This window comes from Xenopus laevis, chromosome 4L (assembly GCF_017654675.1).
Source record: "Xenopus laevis strain J_2021 chromosome 4L, Xenopus_laevis_v10.1, whole genome shotgun sequence".
Classification (NCBI taxonomy): domain Eukaryota; kingdom Metazoa; phylum Chordata; class Amphibia; order Anura; family Pipidae; genus Xenopus; species Xenopus laevis.
Genome location: NC_054377.1, coordinates 93,235,978 through 93,256,315, shown reverse-complemented (window position 1 = coordinate 93,256,315; position 20,338 = coordinate 93,235,978). Strand labels below are relative to the sequence as shown.

Genomic DNA, 20,338 nt, shown 5'->3' with positions numbered 1-20,338 from the left:
GTTTGCCAACTAGAAGATCCACCTGCTTATAGTATATTAAACAATGCAATTCGTCATTGGACTCTTAATCGCCTGCTTTACCTGGTAGGCAATGACAAACAATAAAGCGCTTAAAGTGGTAATTTAAGTGTTTGCAGCTTCCTTATTATTCATCTCCCTTTTGGATGGGCAACTGAACTTGTAAACACTAGAAAGGAAGCACAAAGATAAAAATGGATATAGTGTAGTATGTCCACTTAAGGGAAAAATCCCATGTGAAAGTGCTTCAATCCAAATATAGTGCTCAGAACACAGTGCCAAATGTGACAAAAAGTGAATATACCCAAACAGGTCACTCAATGAGTCAGCCTACTCAACGAACTTAGTTGAATGCGAGCTCAATACACAGTACCCTCCAGGGCCACTGGGATACCTACACTGCTAAACTGACACACATACCCCTGAAGCTGAAATCCTTTGCTGTACCTGGACTTTTCTACATATTAGATCAGTGGCCCTGGCGGGTATTGTGTATTTACCTGGTAAGCAACCTAGCAGATTATTGGCTGATATGACCATGCAAATTGAGGATCAAAATGCCCAATAAAGCACCAGATGTGGTCATTCCATAGCTTCCTGAACAAGTAGTTCACACAGAAAAAATAACTCACGCTGATCTAATCTGGATCTGATTGGATTTACCATTATGCCTGATCAGAATCGTCTTGATACTAAGCAGATATGGATAAGAAATTGGTATGTATGAATCCACAAGTAGGCAGATGACTCGGAAATGTAATGATGGGATTGCAGTTCACAAACCTCAGTCAAATATACTCCATCAGTATCTGTTACTTTGGCAAGATATATTACAGTTCCCTTCCTTACTATATAACAGATATTTTAAATAATTATTTTAAATCTCTGATACAAATAGGGCCGCATTTACCTTTAATCATGCCAATATATGTTTGTTTTCTTTTTTTATTCAGAAAGTGATACTGAGCTCTGGAGTGGCACTGGGGATGTTTCTAAAGATTGTCCTGAGCAAATTCTGGAATGCTGGGGACAATTACTTGTTAAATGGTAAGATTGTTTATTATGTATAACTCTTCAGTAGCAGAAAATTGTGCAGAATTAATTTTTGACCATAAGTGTTATTTGTAACAGTTATTTTAAAAAAGGGTATATTACGGATTTATAGTATCATTTTTGAGATACTATATTTTTTGTATGTTTATGCTCCGAATCCACTATTTTGGATTCGGCGAATACTGAACCAAATCTGAATCCTAATTTGTATGTGCAAATTACTTCCTTGTTTTGTGACAAAAAGTCACACGATTTCCCTTTCCATCCCTAATTTGCATATGCAAATTCGGATTCATGCAGAAGGATTCGGCCGAATTCTGATGAAAAAGGCCAAATCCTGGCCGAATCCCGAACCGAATCCTGCATCCGTCTTTAATCATCTTTAATCTTTAATCATCTTTAATCATTTTAAAAGGAATTGTACTTTTCCTCTTGGGGTGGTTGTACAGGCTGTGAATGCATTGCTTTGTAATTCTTAAGGGCACCATCACACCGAACATTTTTTTTTGTCTATGCTTAATATCCTCCAGCAACAAATGTTCATGTAAATCTCTTGTGGAAAAACTAATGAATTGGCCTATGATTCCCATGGGACGCTATGCAATGCACATATATTCCCGCTGGTGAATTACATTAATGTCACTGCTGTGGGAACTTCAGAAATGTTGACGTCCGTGCTGGAAGAGATTAAGCGCAGGCAACAAACTACCTGTGTATCTGTGCCCTACAATTGTTTGTGGATTTTGATCTGGAATGATAAATGGCGTGCATATTCTAAACTGGTAAGTAAGCGGTCTTCTTTCAAAAACAAGAAGTTGATTGTGCAGGTTTTTGATAGTGTGGGGTAAAGACAGGTATAGTAACTACAGCACAATATAAATATAAATATATATATATATATATATATATATATATATATATATATATATATATATATATATATATATACCAATGTTTCATAGACCAGCACTCTCTTAATCTTTTATTGCATCTTTATCCAACGTTTCGGTCCCTGTTGGGACCTATTTCAAGGATGATGAAAAAGGTCCCAACAGGGACCAAAACATTGGATAAAGATGCAATAAAAGATTATTTGTTTAACATCAAAGGGAGTGCTGGTCTATGAAACATTGGTGTATACAAGATTTACCGTGCACCCCTGCCTTCATTAAGATTGATTTTGGTTTTGGTTGTTTACCTCAAGCCCCAGTCTGGTGATGAAAAACACAGTGGCACCGAGTATAGTCCTGTTAGTGCCATGCCACCCGATTCTGTGTGTTTCCAATGGTACCTTGCAGCTTTCCAGGACCAAGTGCATTGCTGGATTGATGCAATCTTAATGACTCTAATAGTTTGCTTCAGTAATCAAAGAAAACTGCTTTACTTGTTTTGCTGAAATGTAAGTTTTACTGCTAATATTGTCATTATTATTGCAATGCGGGGTATGACATTTTTAAGGCATCGAAAGCTGTACAAGGGTTAAGCTTTTTAACAGGTAGTCAGTCCGATCTGAATCATTCTTCTTAAGTAGTATGCTTTGCAATTACAATGCAAATTGGCATATATACACAGTGCACATTATGCAAAATGTGTGGGGGTAGTTTTCCTGCTGTTTAAACAAAAATCTTAGGCCTTAACCCCATACCTTCATTTTTTAAGAGAGCCAATGTAAAAACTGCTTTTTGTTTGTCTTTTTTTTTCCAATCAGTACACGTTACACTTTTACCCATTCTCTTTTTTTAAATAAATTATTTTGTAGTGCTATATTAGATATTTTAAGAATGGATAAAGTAGATGCTAGCAGACTCTCTCCTGAGATCAGGCAGGCATTTTTGTCTTATAAACCTAATTATCATTTTTTTGTTTTATTAGAGAGGAAACCGTTGAATATAATTTAAAATACATTCTCAAATTGAGAGATTTTATGCCCTTAATTTCCGGTCTCTCCCTATAATTTCCGGTCTCTCCCATGATTTCAGGTTTTATGCATCATACAATTAAATGTAATCCACTATAATGCGACTATATAACAATAAGCAACAAGGGAAAATTTGAAGTCCTATAGATACTGTGTATATAATATTTATTAAGCCCTAAATGTGTGAGATTGTAGGAAAAAACAAAAGGAAGTACAGGTAGTTCTTGGGTCACAAGATTCAGCTTTAACATGTAAATATTTCCTATTGGGTTTTTTTCTTTTTAAATAAGCAGATAGTAACCAAGTGTGGTTGCTATAGATGTATTATGTGCACTGTACATTCTTTCACTGAATATTCACAATATTTGAAGAGCCATAGAAACTCTTACCTATTTATAACCACTGCAGCGGGTTTTGTTATTAATGGATGCTATGCCACTCTTCAGGCAAGCACAATGGCAGCTAATCTGGCTAGATTTGAATATTAAAAAAAAAAGTATTGTATACATAGATAGTTTTCATTAAACAGTGAATTCTTAATTAATAGGACTATTGTTCCCTCAATTTTCCCAGCAGAACTGTCTTAATTATAGGGTGATACCTATACTGTCATAAATAAACAGTACCCTTGCAAATGCCTTGATCTATTCAGTAATTTTACTTAAAGAAAGATCCATTACTGAATTTTGTTGTATGTTTTTAACTCAAGCACTAAAACTCGAAATTAGTATTTTAAAACATGTAAAAAATATTCTATTTGAATATGTTTCCAATCCCCACACATATTTATATATACACATGTATAGGATCTATTCTACAGAAACCCATTATCCAGCAATTTCCAAATTACAGGAAGGCAGTCTCCCATAGACTCAATTGTAATCAAATAATTCAACATTTTAAAAAATATTTCCCCTTTTCTGTACTAATAAAACAGTAGGTTGTACTTGATCCTAACGAAGATAACATTTAAATGAAGAATTAAACAATGCTATTGGTTTTATTTAATGTTTTCGTGATTTTTTAGTAGGTATGGAGATCCAAAGTATGGAAAGATCTGTTATTCAGAAAACCCTAGGTCTCGAGCATTTACATATAATGACAAGATCTTTTACTCTGAAGGCGTGGATCATTACTGTACTTCTATTCCAGTGCAGTAAAAATACAGCATTTCTAGCTATATTCGTTTTTTAGGGTTTCTCTCAACATTTGAAAAACAGAAAGAGGTAAAACATTCTTTTTGACCATGTTCATTTTATGACCACACCCCCTAAATACCACATCCATTTTACAAAACTTGGCAGGTTTTGTGTGTTATTATAGTTTTGCTAATTAATTGAAATTTCCTTTTAAGCTGCAAGTCAGTTTCCCCAAAAGACCTGCTTATCTTAAGTTGTTACAATTGTTTCTTTGCTTATCTTAAATTGCTAAAATGTGCAGCTGCCGAGTATTCTGGGCTCTCTGCCAAAAGCCTCTTACTTAATTAATTACATTTCAGAAAATGTTTATATTTTTCTGGCTATTCAATCAGAGACTGGATATTTTAGTAACTATCTGGGACTGTGGGCTGAGCTGTCAAAATCGGGACTGTCTCGCGAAAAAAGGGACAGTTGGGAGGTATGGGGTTTAGTTCTTAAGAAACTCACTGGTGGATTTTAAAGTTAAAGGGTAAGTATACCCTGTTTTGACATTAGTTCATTCAGTAAGGATTGTGTAGAAAAGGTGCATTAAACCCTAGCTATCTGATCTTTCATCTGTCTGTGTACAAAAAATGTATGTATATTGTTGAGTTTAATATAGACGATAATGTACCCCTTCTGCAATTTATAAGGCTAAAATAAGTAACTGAGGAGCTATATAAACATATAAAACTACAGGGCTGCAAGAAATCATAATTATGTATGTTCATAGCAACTGCAAAGTTATTATGACTTATTTTACCTTTACCTTTTACAATTGGCCTGCTAAGCCTTTATGCTGTGTATTCTAACGCAGGCACAGCAACCTAAGTGTGAGGCCCAAAGGACTTTCTTCACTGGTGAAAAGAGGTATACCTGAGGCCTTGAGGGCAGAGGTGTGGCAGCTCTTAGCAGGTTGTCATGAAAACCAGGAAATGCTGGATATATACAAGATGCTCATTGTAAAAGTAAGAATCTGTCTATTTCTTGTGTTGGAATTGTTTGATTGGTGTTTTTAGGTGATAATTCTTTTCTTAAAAAATGCATGCAAAAATATGCTTTATATGATATATTAATAAAGAGTCTTTAATGTGTTTGGATCATAAAATGGGCCTAGACAAGCTTGTTTGGGAAGGAACAAGTAGATGTCCCAATGGGTTCCTTGTCTGACTGGATTTCAAACCTGCAAGATATCTGTTGTGTAGGCCATGGTTTTGGTCCCATATTTGGGTTAATAACATCTGAAGTCAGCAACCAATATCATTGAAATTGAAAAACCAGTATCATTGAAGTTGCAAACTTGTATGCTTTAAAAATATTGCACCTTCCGGAGTTACTCAATTGCTTGCCGTGTAAATGCACTTACTAGGCACTGCGTAATAAATTGAAATTGTTTATTTTTAACTTTATTTCTTTATTAACAGTCACCTACTCTACAAAACTAGGTAGAGGTAAGGGTATTAATTATTATAGATAAAGAAAGGGCAGAAAACAATTGAAATTTGGAAAGGGGCTGTTATTCCTTACCACCTACCATTTGTACTTTTCTAAGAGACATGGCTACTCTCCTATGCTCTCTGACTGATCAGCCCTTGGGAGGAACAAACAGGAAGCATGTGAGGTACCGCATGCTATAGCTGGGTTGGAAAAGATAGTCATAAAGTGTCTGTACTGCCTGTTATAGGTATGAGATATATTACCCACTGCCATTGAGCACAAAAATATTCTAGAAATATTTTTTTACATTTTAGATATTGTTATGATAAGACTATAAATAAAACAGTGTCTTGTAACTGGTGTTGCAAAATGCCCCTTATGACATTCATTTTATATTACATTCCCTTATTACATATTAAAAAGGTTGCATAAAAAGTTACACTACTGTTCATTATTTCTATGGTGCACCATAACCAAAACCAGTGAGGAGTAAGTTAATTGTCAGATATGGGACAATGAGAGCCAGAGGCATCATAGCTGCTTACATTGACTGTAACTTGGAAATCCATTGGCAACAGAGCATACACTATGTAATGATTGAATCTTTCATATGACAGTAGAGTGCTGCCATAATTATGCAGCCAGTGTTGTTATTGCTGGTTCCTAATCATTTAATGAAAGGACCCCCGGTTTATAAGTGTGTTATTTATTAGCAAGGATTGAAAATGAAAAGGCCACTTAAGTGTTATTTGATAATCACATGTAGCCTGTATAGTTGGATATTGCCATATTTTGCCTTCCACACAGAAGGCTGGAGAACATTGATGCATTTTTTTAACCTGTGATTGAAAAGAGAAGATCAGAATAGCAAAAATAAATATGTGCCCTGTCTGCATAATCTGCTATTACCTCATACATTACCTTATGAAGAGTCAAGAGATTGGACATGTCAACTGGTTTTTCTCTCAAAACAAATTGACTTCTTCATGGTAACTCCTAACCTTGCATACAACATAGAATACACTCAATTTCACAGCTCATTGCTCAGCATTGTTTATGCTGACAGAATGCAAATGCATGCAGTTTGTGTATGGTTTTCTCCTTTTATACATAGTGCCCTTTAGTTACTCCAAGTCAACAAAGGACATTTTTTTCCTCTGAATTTACATAGCAGTTAGAAGCTTTGGTTTAGCGTATTTAATACACAAAGGGAATTTAAACACAAAGGACCATTGTTTTCATAAAACAAAAAAGGGAAAGTTGTGCTCACCACTATTTTTGAACCAAATAACGGGGTTCAATGAGACTGTGACACAAAGTTCACACAGACAAATATTAGAGGTCCTCTGCACTCAACCCGTTATCAATATATTAAGGACATAGAGACATTTTGTGCCTTAAGCTATCACAAAAATGCCTTACCCTTTAAACAAAACAGATTGTTTGGATTGTTTGTCCATATAGTGCAATAAATTTAAGATGGCCAACTACATCAAATGTATCACTGGTATAGCCAGTCCTACACTCAACTTGCATCTGATTCATTAAGAATTGTACTGCTTCATTATACATTTTACACAGGGACTAAGTTTTATCTGCAACTTACTTGCTGCTTTCTAAATTAAAACTCCCAAACTATGCCTTGCATACTTTTTTTTTTTTTTTAACTATACTCTAACTTGGGCTAAAACAAATGCCCGTTCACCACTGTTCTGATGGGATGTATGTTGTGTTATTACTATAAATGTACTCTTCGATATCATGGGATTGTACCAACTAAAGTTGCCTTTGAACATAACACTTAAGTTGTTCTTTAATTGCAGGGGTAATTTGCTTTCCAGAACACAGTGTGCAAGTGTAAAAAAAGGCAGTAATCTGCCATTTTTTTTTGCACTTTATACTGTGTTCTACTCTTCTTGTCCTATCAATACAGCTCTGTCTCCATTAGTCATTCTGTCAGATAGCATTGAAGAGACATGTTTTCAAAGATGCCCCCCATTAGTTCCCCATATAATTATCTGCAGATTTTCAGCACATGCCCTGAATTACCCAAGTTTTAGGGACTCAAATGCAATATTATACACAATATAAAATGCAAGATATAAGGATAATCAATCAATTGATTGATTAAGATGCACATTGCATAACAATTTCTGACACTTATGATTTTCATCTACACTTAAGTGTTGCTTCTCAGCAGCAACCCAGAGGACAATTATATTGTCACAGAAAGTAATAATACAGTGAGACTTCAATTTTACATACCGTGATTTCAAGTATTTCTTTTTGTGGTCCTACCAGCATATTTCCAAGATGTTACATTTCCCCCAGATTTTACACCATACACCAGAAGATTGGGAGCTATTGAGATTCAGTATATGAAATATAGTATTTCCAAATGTACTTTTTAGATTTTGCAAATTGAATATTGAATACAGGTATAGAGATATGTGTATCAAAACGAAGCACCTTTAAAATGTGACTTTTTTTATTTACATTTTTTATTGATTTTCATTTGTCAAAGGAAAAATAACAATTTAACAAAGAATTAGCTTTGATACATCGTCAACACAGAAAAGAGAAAGTTTTCAGTTCTTGACTAAAATTTAAGTCAATACATCTTATTTTCTACATGTGATACCTTAGGTTGCTTTGTCAGTTTCAGATTGCAGGCTCTCCAGGTGTTGGGCCCACTGATATCACTCCAGCTCCACTTAGTTACATAGTTAAATTGGGTTGAAAAAAGACAAAGTCCATCAAGTTCAACCCCTCCAAATGAAAACCCAGCATCCACACACACACCCCTCTATACTTTCACATAAATGATATATACCCATATCTATACTAACTATAAAGTTTAGTATCACAATAGCCTTTGATATTATGTCTGTCCAAAAAATCATCCAAGCCATTCTTAAAGGCATTAACAGAATCAGCCATCACAACATCACCCGGCAGTGCATTCCACAACCTCACTGTCCTGACTGTGAATAACACATTGACTCCCTTTTAAAACCTTGTTTAAACCCTGTCCACAGTATTTAATTGTTGAAATAATTTACTCTTTTGTATTTGAGTGCCTTGGTGAATGTAATTACTTCTGTAAAGGCAATGCCACTAAACATGGATGTCCTTCCAGGGGGAGGGGGGCAAGTAAGACAGAATATGTATGGCTATGTACCCCTAGGTCTGTACTATTTATAACATAGACCATATAGGTTTAATTGTGTCTGAAAACATCTGGATTTACAGTTGTCAGTTAGATTTATTAAATTCTCTACAATATAGTAGATCGTTTTTATAGCAATGGCACTTGTCCTCCACAGAAATGGATGTACGGTAACAATACTGTCAGCATAATAGGTCTCTCTTTGTTATAATAGGTCTCTCTTTGTTCCCTATATCTGTTTGATGCAATGATTTGATGAGTGACATAGTATAAGAGCAACAATGCTGAAGAATCAATTGCCTGTGTTTAGTCAAAATGAATAGTTTTTAAAAGTTAATATGATAGTTATAATCCCTTTATCCCCAGCTTTGGTCTGACACTACTTCTCAAACCCTTTGTAGTTTATGAGGTCTCAGTTTCCATTGCATCTCCAGAGTTTTTACTACAAGGATGTAGCAGAAGAGAAAAAAAATCTGTAAAGTATAGTTAATACTCAAGTTTCTGTAGTTCTGTCTCCCAGAAACAGTATAGTGTTATTTTCTGCAGTGGTGCACCCCACATCCTAATCGCTTTTATACACTCTCACCCTGTCAGTTTCTCCTAAATGCTAAACTTGACTTCTCCCGAATCACAGATGTTCTATTTCAAACTAACTGAAAGCTCTTTCAGTTCTTATTTGACTGCTTTCAAAATTCAGTTGCCATAACAACTTTGATATTTCGTTATTGTTATGGCAACTGATGAGCTAAAAATAATATAAAAAGCCTCTATGCAATACCACTGGCATTTTCATGCACTTTATCTCTCTAACAAAACCTTCCTTTCAATATAAACCAGTAGGTGTTAGCACTTTAAACCACTGCCTAAAATATTTTCGAATACTCCTTTACCTATGCTGCTTGACAACAATACTTATCACTGATATTTTAGTACAGGTATTTTAGTACAGGTATTCTGATAACACCTTTGTAAATAATGCAACGGTTTTCTGTACATTTTCAGATATTTTATCTATTAAATAACATGTATTACTAAATGTGTTATCACACCAGGTCACACCTGGCTTTAGTTTTTTTTGGTGTTGATATTGCTTGAAAAACAGATGGATGGACCGGATTGTAGAATAATATCTGGAAAAAGAAGGTGGCAGTAGTTTGCCAAGCCGGTGCAGGGGGGGAGCAATAATACCCTTTTCCTCTATACGGTAGTTACTAGAGTGCTAATCTGATGTTCATTTTCAATTCAAGTGATATGATCACTCAAAAGTTACGTTAATTGACACAACTTCTGTGTTCCAGAAGGGTTCTGAAGTAGGCTTAAGGTGCTAAGGAACCCTGCATTTATCACTGCACTCAAATCCTCTGCATCAACTGCTCTGCAAATAAGCACAGAAGGTACTACAAAGCAGACATACAGGGCACAGAGAATCCACTTAAACATAGAAACAAAGAGGATAGTCATTTTGTGTGAGCAGGATCAGACAAACAACAGTTCATTAGAAGTAAAAAGTCAATTTATTATATTCTTTTCCAGATTGTGGGACCCAAACAGGTGTATAAGCAAAAAATAAATCAAAACAGAACCTTTGCCACACTTGGTTTCTAACTAATACCCAGGGTATTTTCCCTCTCTACTACTACTCCTCTACCGGGATTCATGGCTGAACACAAAGCTATAATTCCACAGAGCCTGTACCTATTTAGAGTCTTTTCCTTTTTTGAAATCAGCAGCACTCCAAGCTGTTTCTCTGTTTCCACACAGATCTCAGCAGTCTGCTAGCAGATCATTTCCTGCTAATTATCCCCCAGGTGAGAACTTCCAGGGGAAATAACCCTCTTACAACCACAGTTCTATAGGAAGTAGGAATGGAATTGGGATAAAATATATATAAATATATATATATATCTCCCTCAAAGCTTCCCCAGTTACGATCTCACATGTTGCATGTGAAAAAGTTTGGACAGTGATAAACACTATTTTTAAAAATACACTACCTTACAGTAGAACATTGTTTTCAGGTAAAAGTTAACACTTTTGTTCTTTAAAAGTTATCATTCATCAAAGCAAAAAAGTTGTAAATCGCTTTGTTTTTTACCCACAATGCAGAATTTTAGCATGGCATCTGCCACCTGCTTAGTAACAATGCCAATTGCACTTGATTTACTAATAAAGATGCAAATTAATGTCTGTTTTGCATATCACATGCATGTTGTGGTGTACATTTCTCTTACTGTATACATGTTAGAATAGTGGCAGTTTTGGTGCACAGTGTCATTAAAGCATTCGCGAGCAATTAACTGGACACGAGTCTGCTGTGTCATCAAAGTAGGATTTTAATTTTCCCTTGTGTCTGTTACACACTGTATTGTTGAGTAAGGTCCACAATGGTACTGTTTATCTGTGAATTGATAAATTGATTATGTAATGTACTTGTTGAAATCAGTGGAACAGAATTTATACTTTGTCTAAAGCAATACCTTCAATGACCTGTGTAGCGTTGGCCCAGCAGCCCAAGTGACTTGCGATCTAGCAGTTACATCATGGGGTTTGTATGTGCAGTTTATTAGAAGGAACTAATAGCTTAAGGAAATGAATAAGAAGCAAAACTTAATGACATATTTTGCATTACAGTTATGTAGCAATAAATATATAGTGTACCTCATGAGCAGCACTAGAGCCTCCAAACCAATGTAGATGTGATTGGGCAGCATGCTCGCCTAAAATCCTGGTCCTATACACCACTATTACTATTTTGGCTTTCCTTATGTTTGTACTGCATGAAAAGCAAATTGAGACTAAAAAGTGGTTTCTGATCTTTGATGCCATGTAAGAAACAAAAGTGAGAGATGATGGAGTTGCCTGGCAACAGAGAATGGTGGGTGTTAAAACTCCTGCAGAGCAGTAATCTCATGTATACCACTGAACCAAGTAACAAAGTGTAAAATGTACAAAAAGTTTTCTAAAACCTTCCAAATCTACTCCTGGAAAACCAGCTATAGTAATTTACATGGGGCTGCTTTGTGCAACCTTTTCCAAGACTTTTCCATGTTAGATGGTGTTAGGTTAAGAAAATGGAATTCCTATTTACCTTAGATTCACAAAGATAAGATAACTCCCATTAGATGTAGGGACCATATAACTAACAAGTAGAAACATTTGGTTTGGGTGCCAAGCCCCAAACCTGTGGCCAGATGGAGTACATTAAACCATATCACAAAACATTGAGCAGGCACTACAAAAGTTTTTGAGGTTTAAACCATAACTGTAGCTTTTTGTGAAACTTTTGCATAATTGGCTCTACATAGGAGAGTAATTGATTTTGATAATTGTAATTTATATGACTTATGTATTTTTATACTGTGGGAAGGGTGGGATTTTTTCTAAATAAGAAGAATTTTCGCTCTCCAAGTATTGTAGACCTACCAAGCTTGCCCGATATGAATGAGAATATGTTAACCTTGAAATATTGATTGGGACTACTTAAACCTTTCTGTTATGTACCGTGTAATGTAATTATACATAATATTCTTAAATGAAGCTCTTACTGTTTACCCTATTAAACGCAATAAAACATTTTTATTTATTTATATCTTCATGTAGACCTTTAGTTATATGTTTGTTATAATAGTGTAAATAAGGTGGCGTCATATTGCTTTCAAATTAAATATATATATATATATATATATATATATATATATATAAACTGTTTTTTTTATTACTTTCACATGATCCCATTATATATTATATATACGCCTAAACACATATCCCCACAAAATGTGTCTTGTCTGCTGGTCTACATTGTTCTACCCTCTATAGATTGTCACCTTCTCTTGTACTTGTTTGAACAGGGTGATAACAATGTTGACCTGCTAAAAATATAAAAGGATTATTACACATTGTAGTATATCACTTGTACTTTTACAAAAGGCATTTTAGGCTAAAAGTTTCGGACCCGGTACAAACCCCTTTTCTAGCCTGCTCTAATCCTGATGCCTTGTATGTATTCAATCTTCAAGGCTCAAGTTCATTGTACAGATATATTTTATTGTGTTGTCTGTTGGCTTCTTCCATTTAAAAAGTGAAGGTGTGTAATTGCATTGTGCCTGCGTTTTTACCATCAACAGAACAGGCAATACAGGATGCAGCTTAGAAGGTAACATTGACATTTTTATCAGCTATCATATAGCTGATATCACTTGAGTGGAATGAGCATGTGAAATTGCTTGTATATAGCTCACATGAACATTGTCACAGTGCTGGTTTAACTTTGCAAGGTTTGTAATGTAAATTCCTGTTTTGTAAATAGGGTGAAATTATGTTAACTAATTAAGCAAGTAATTGTCTTGCATTTTTAAAAGCATGTTCAAATTCACTCTTTTGTGGAGGAACACAAATTGCCCACTGAGATATTTCCCATGAGGTATATGCTTGAAGAGAGATACATGAAATTACTATATTCGGTCTCCAATCTTCAAGAAACATTTCAGTTAACACCTGTTAAAGGATATCTGTGGGGACTTTCTTTTTATTTCAAAAGCTATGCCTTCAAGTTAACTTTTAGTATGTTATAGAATGGCCAATTCCGAGAAACTTTTCAATTGGTCTTCATTATTTTTTTATATTTATTTATTTATATATATATATATATATATATATATATATATATATATATATATATATATATACAGTATATATAATTTAATTAATTGCTTTCTTCTGACTTTCTCTAGCTTTCAAATGGGGATCACTGACCCCATTTAAACAACAAATGCTCTGAAATGCTACAAATGTATTGTTACTGCTACTTTTTGTTACTCATCTTTCTATTCAGCCCCCTCGTATTCATATTCCAGTTTCTCATTTTAATCAATGCATGATTGTTAGTAATTTTTGTATCATAGCAACCAAATAGCTGAAAAAGCTAGATCACTCAAAAGCCACGGAAAATAAAAAATAAAAATCGATTGCATATTGTCTTAAAATATCGCTTTCTGCATCATACTAAATGTTAATTTAAATGTGAACAACCCCTTTAAGGGAGTCTCTATGCTGCAAGTAAATAATCTAAAAAAAAAAAAAAAGCAGTTGCCTGGCTATTCTAACAGACTGTTGGCAGGTGTATTGAGATTTCAGAGCCATTTAGTGGTACAGTTATGTGATCCATTATCCAGAAACCTGTTGTCCAGGAAGCTCTGAATTATGAAAAAAATGATTTCCTTTTTCTCTGTAATGATTAAAACAGTACCTTGTTAGTTATCCCAACTAAGATGTAATTAATCCTTACTGGATGCAAAACAAGCCAATTGGATTTATTTAATGTTTAAATAGTTTTTAGTAGACTATGGAGATCCAAATTACGGAAAGATCTGTTGTCCGTAAAACCCCAGGTCTCGAGCATTCTGGATAACTAGTTTGGTACCTGTAACATAAGAAGTACTTAATTGTTATGGCGTGAATGGAATACAGAACGCTGTAACTAGTATTTGAATTGCTATATTGCTAGGCAGCTGCATCCTTTTCCTTACCAAAACTGAGCAAATAGACAGAACATTTTTTTATGTTGTCAAAACGGGAAGGAAGTTTAACCTACCTGAACATTGTTTTGGTTATACAATACAAATACATGAATTTACACTCTAAATTGCCTTATTTATATGTTAAATAGCATGTGTTAATTCAATTTCTGTCACATTAACCAGAACATTCATAATTTGGTCATACACATGGCTGGTCAGATTGCTGTAGTTAAAGTAGGAAAATGGCTGTGGAACAGTGGGATCTTTGGTACTTCATGATCAGCGGATGACCCCATTAGTTGTCTTAATCATACATATCAGATAAGCTAGTCACCCATCTGAGAATTTCCCTATATAGAAAGTTTTTTTTTTGTTTTGTCAGGTTTTTCCAAGGGTGAAATTTGTCATCACCACAATTCTACCACTCTCCATTCATTTCTATAGGATTTTTTAGGAGTATCTTTATCCATGGGTGAATAGGAATGAATACAAAGCAGTGGATATTGGGTTTTTACTATGATAAGATCTGATTTGATAAATCTGCCCCTTAAAATCCAGCCTCATAACCACTGGTAAAGTCTATCAAAGCCAAATGAGCAAACAATTATACTTTCTGCTAATTGATATAAATAATAATATAGAGCATAATTACAGAGCTACTCAGTTGTAGCTGATAGCTTAATGAACTGATAAAGCAGGTTCTATATTTCTAGCGCAATACAAAACTTGTCCTTATGGCTATGAAGTATTCATTCAAAGAGGTTAAATAAGAAGTAAAGTCAAGAATAAAAATGCATTCGGCATTTTGCCTGTTTCATGTAGGTTCTGTGTAACTCACAACACTGCTCTTTTCTGCATAGTTTCCATGCCTTCACTCCTCTACTTTCCATAAAACCAAGCAGTTCTCTGATGTACAATACGCTAACTTCTGTGCTCCCTGGCCTTGGGGTGACACATGAGTATACTTAAATGGGTGGTGTTATAGAAAGGCTAATTCTAAGCAACTATAAAATTGGTCTTCATTATTTATTTGTTATAGTTTTTTTTAAAGGGATACTGTCATGGGAAAAAGAACAATGGGAAGGTAACCAGATAGCAGCTCCCTAACACAAGATAACAGCTGCCTGGTAGATCTAAGAACAACACTCAATAGTAAAAACCCATGTCCCACTAAGACACATTCAGTTACATTGAGAAAGAAAAACAGCAGCCTGCCAGAAAGCATTTCTCTCCTAAAGTGCAGGCACAAGTCACATGACCAGGGGCAGCTGGGAAATTGACAAAATGTCTTGCCCCATGTCAGATTTCAAAATTGAATATAAAAAAATCTGTTTGCTCTTTTTCAGTGCAGAATTCTGCTGGAGTAGCACTATTAACTGTTGTGTTTTGAAAAAAAAACATATTTTCCGATGACAGGATTCCTTTAAGCCTTTTTCTTCTGGTTATTTCCAGCTTTCAAATGGGGTCCATGACCCCAACTAAAATCAAATGCTCTGTAAAACTGCAAATGTAATGTTATTTATACTTTTTATTACTAATCTTTTTATTCTCCTATTCATATTCCATCTCTCATTCAATTTCAAAGGGTCAAATTACCCTAGCAACCAGACTGCTGAAATTGCACATGGGAGAACTGTTGAATGAAAAGCTAAATAACTCAAAAACCACAAATAGTAAAAAATGAAAACCATTTGCAAGTTGTCTCAGAATATCACTCTCTACATCATAGTAAAAGTTAATTTAAAGGTGAACATTCCCTTTAAGTAATCCATACAAGGGCTGGTACCATGTAAATTGCCCATGTCATCAATGATTCTAATCCATCTTGCCAATAGGAGACTGAGCTTTGAGTTTCTATGGCGACACAAACATACTGCTCTGAACTAACATATGGGGAAATGACTGAGGGAACAAAGATGGCTGCAATGGACAGCATTTCAGAGGGGAATATTTAATGTAAGACTACTTATATTGGGAGTACAAACCTAATAGTTCTATTGGGACCATTGGTATAAATTTAAATGCTTATTTTTCTAGGGGTACCTTTCCTTCTCCTTTAACCAACTGACTAATGTTATATCGGCCAAGTATGGATCTTGAAGCATGGATGTATGTAGCTTTCGTGTTGACCAAAATATAGGCATAACTAATCGTTAAGCAATTGTTTACTAAACCAAGGAAAAGTTCTGCCATTTTTTTTGATTATTTGATCAACACTGTCACAATTTTATTGAAAAGTCTATGCTCACTTAACTATTACTATAATGATTACTATAGTGAATGGTTGTAAACAGCTATCAGAGCTGTCTGGATGGAGGTACATAGGTTGAAAAAAGGGCAGCTGTGGGGCATTTTAATAAATTTCAGCACACATACATGTAAAAAGTTACACAGTGCTGGTCTACGCTATTCATGTGTATTTGTTGTAGCTAAACCGTATTTTCAAGTGGAAACATTTAGTCGGTTAATGTGGTATGTGAAGCAAAGCTAAATGGTTTCCTAATCTGAGTTTCTTTGATTTAACATAAATAAATTGTATTTTTATCAACAGTGGTGTAACTAGATATTATTGGGCCCACAGCAAATACAGTTTAGGGCCCCAAAACATTGGAAAGTTCTACAGATATATTGAAATTTTCAATTTATTATGGTTTTCTGTGTCCCCCTGCAACTGCAGGGTCTGATTCCTCTTTAGTTACGCCCCTGTTTATCAGAATCCTCAAATGCAGTAAATAGTAATACTTGAACTACAGAGCAAACAATAGGAATAATATTAATGAAACTCAAATTTAATAAGCTTCCTTGGGCAGAAAAAATAAACGTAATATTAAAAAGACTAGTTTTGCTGTCTTGCGTACTATGTTAGCCATGGATTGAAATTCTTACCATGGTATCTCATTGGCCCTAAATTTCTATGAATATTAATGTCAGGGGGCCAGTCTGGTCCAGTGTGCTATGTGGTCTCACATGTTCAGTAAACCCAATAGAGCATTCTCCTTCATTGTGACTTACCTTTCGTTGTACTGTGCCTGTGTACTCTTTTTGGATGTACTTTCCAACATCTGACTCACTTTATTGAGAGATCTGTGTAATACTTAAACATTGCAGGTAAATTCAAAAGGCAGGGCTTGCTCGTTTTTATAGATTTCATTATATAAGGAATAATGTAACCACTCTTGTAAGATTTAAAGATTTAGAAGTCATTGAGGAGTTCCATGACAATGTCATACCTCCCAACAGGACACTCCTGATTTTGACAGCTCAACCCGCAGCCCTAGATTGTTACTGAAATGTCCCAACTTTCTCTTTGATCTCCTGCACTTAACAGCCAGAAAAAGATACAAAGTTTCTAAAACTTACTTTGGCTTTTGGCAGAGAGCCCAGAATATGTGGCAGGTGGACTTAGATACTTTGTAACAATTTAAGATAAGCAAAGAAATAATTGTAACAATTTAATATAAGCAGGTCTCTTGCGGAAACTGTGACTTGCAGCTTAAAGCGAAATTTCACCTTTAATAGGGGGCCACAAAATGGGCATGGTCTAAATCTTTGTCCCTCTTTCTATTTCCAAAATGTTGGGAGTTATGCGATATGAAAGCACAAAGCTACATGCTTTTATATTTTACAACTGAGGGGGACATTATTTTTTATAAAACATGAATTTCAATGAGTCGTGATGTATCCTTCTATTTATATAATGCAGGTATGCAATTTGTTATCCAAAAAGCTCTGAAATGTGGGAAGGCTATCGCTCATAGAATATAAATGACAATAGATGCAGCAACTAATTCATTTTTAAAAATCATTTCTTTTCTCTGTAATAATAAAACCTTACCTTGTACTTGATCCTAACTAATGTAACCAGTCACCACTAATTTTTTTGAGGGGAAAAATCAAAAAAAGCATACTTCTGTGTCGAAGTCCACCCTGTGTGGGCTGACAGGCTGATCACATGCCTGTCAGAGCATACACAGGAAGGGACAGATGGAAGTAGATTGACTGTTTTTTTCTGCTGGCATAGATGCACCATGTGAGACACTGCCCCAGTGCACAACAGAACGCACTTTGAGCATTTGAGAATGTTCTGTCCGTATATGTTTGAATTAAATGACATTAAGCCAAATGGATACAATTTGGGAGCTTCTCTGGCCAGCAGAGAATATGCATTGTGTGCCATAGGCATTACTGTTTTCAGTATTTTAAATTATATTCAATATCAGTTTTTTGTTTGTTTGTTAAGGTAGGATAGAAAAACACTGAGACACATTGGGTACTAAGCAGTATATAACAATTGGTTCAGGCATCTATTTTGTATTTTAGGTAGTAATTGCTAGTTCCTGTTAATACAGTAGAATGTGTATACTGAAAAGGATGTGCAGTATGATTGTTGTATTATTCTTTCTCTGTATGGTGCTGTGCACTGCTTGCAAGCTGCAGATTCCGCTACTGACAGCCTATGCATCACATTGCTTTTTTTAGAAACGACATCAAGTGCCCTTCTGAATGCAATGTTTAGCACTGCTATTTTATTTGAATTAATAATTAATACATCCTCCTGTGACAGGAGCACTCAAATTACTGTTCACTGGCTGCAGCTATTGTTGTTTGTAGTGCAAGCATTTTAACCTTTGCTTGAATTGTATACACATTATCTAGGGGCTACTGCTGGGTCATTTCAAATCTGGCTGCTATACTGCAGGGAGCAGTACATAGATCTGTGAAAGGCAGTATTGGGATGGGATGCACATAATATGGAATCTATTGTGGTAGGCATGCATTCAAGTACATATGGCAATGTGGGAAAAAACTGGAACAATATAATGGGGCACTAAACACATATATAGTGCCTTAATATGCAGTAAATATAGAAAAATAAGTGGTGCTTGTCATTAGCTTGTAATATTTAATGATGGTTTGTGACATTAATACTGTGTGTCCTGGCAACTGTTACCTAGTGACAATTCCAGCCAGCAGTATCCATTGGCTGCGCTGCTGATTGGGACAGAGACCGAGTCACCTTTCTTATGTTGAGCCCTGCAACAGCCTATGCAGGAGAGAAGAGGGGGTGGAGAGAAGATGGGAGGAGGAAAGCATGTGGGGGAGGAGCAGGGGGCTCAGGTGCAAGCACTAATAATACTAAGAGTGAAAAGGAAAGAGACACTGAGAATATGAGCAATAGCGACAGCCTCTGCACACACTGCATCTCACTAGCAAGACTTCAGTACCAATCTGACAGCTCAGCTGGCAGCAAGCCTAGGTGAGAAGCTCTGCCTACAATCACTGTATTAAGGCCACTAGGAGGTTATAGCAGAAGGTGAAGCTCCGTAGTTGAAAAAAAGCTAGGATAAAGGGGTGGGGAAGCGATACAGGCAGGCAAGCACCTTTTTGGCTTATTGAAACAGTCAAGGGATAGAGGAATGTGTTCCTGCATGGCTAGAAGCAAGATAACTTACGGATGAGACAAAGAAAGCTTTCACAAAACTGCTTGAGCTTTTGTGCTGCTACCAACATTCCTTCAAGGTAGGCTTGCCTGTCTCTCCAGCTGTTGTGAACTACAGTTCCCAGCATGCCCCAACAATCAAAGGAGGGGTTTGTCATTTCTGATTTAAGAAGATATCTTATGGACTGCCACTTACTTCCTTTGTATGTCTTAAAAGGTAACAGTCTTGGAAGAGCTTTGAGAAGCAGGTTAATGTCCGCTTCCAACACCTGTATGTATGTGCGAATGTGTGTATTTATATAAATATATGTAATCTGTGTTGTGTATGACTGTACATACATACTCCTGAGAGACATTTTTTGCCTAATATGGTTTAGTAATACTGAGAGATACACTAAATGGTTGAACTTAATGGACCATTGTCTTTTTTTATAATCCAAATAAACTATGTAATTATGTAACCTGGTCTGAAAATGACCTTGGGTATCCTTTAATGTGGCATTCTACTTCCTGAATCTGCCTGCAACAGAGAGCAGGGATAGGTGAAGTTATTTTCTGTCATTCCTCAGGAATTGTCTTTGTAACATTTGTATGAACTTTCAGCTTTGT

The 20,338-nt window shown here is 35.5% G+C and overlaps 1 protein-coding gene across 3 annotated transcripts in view; it reads left to right on the top strand.

Moving 5' to 3' along the window:
- rabgap1l.L (RAB GTPase activating protein 1-like L homeolog) overlaps window positions 1-20,338 on the top strand; it is a 158,301-nt gene that overhangs the window by 55,431 nt on the left and 82,532 nt on the right. For all 3 annotated transcript variants that reach the window (NM_001086011.1, XM_018256415.2, XM_018256417.2), the window contains 2 exon segments: window positions 972-1,065; window positions 4,985-5,135. In NM_001086011.1, coding sequence (NP_001079480.1) covers window positions 972-1,065; window positions 4,985-5,135 — 245 coding nt within the window.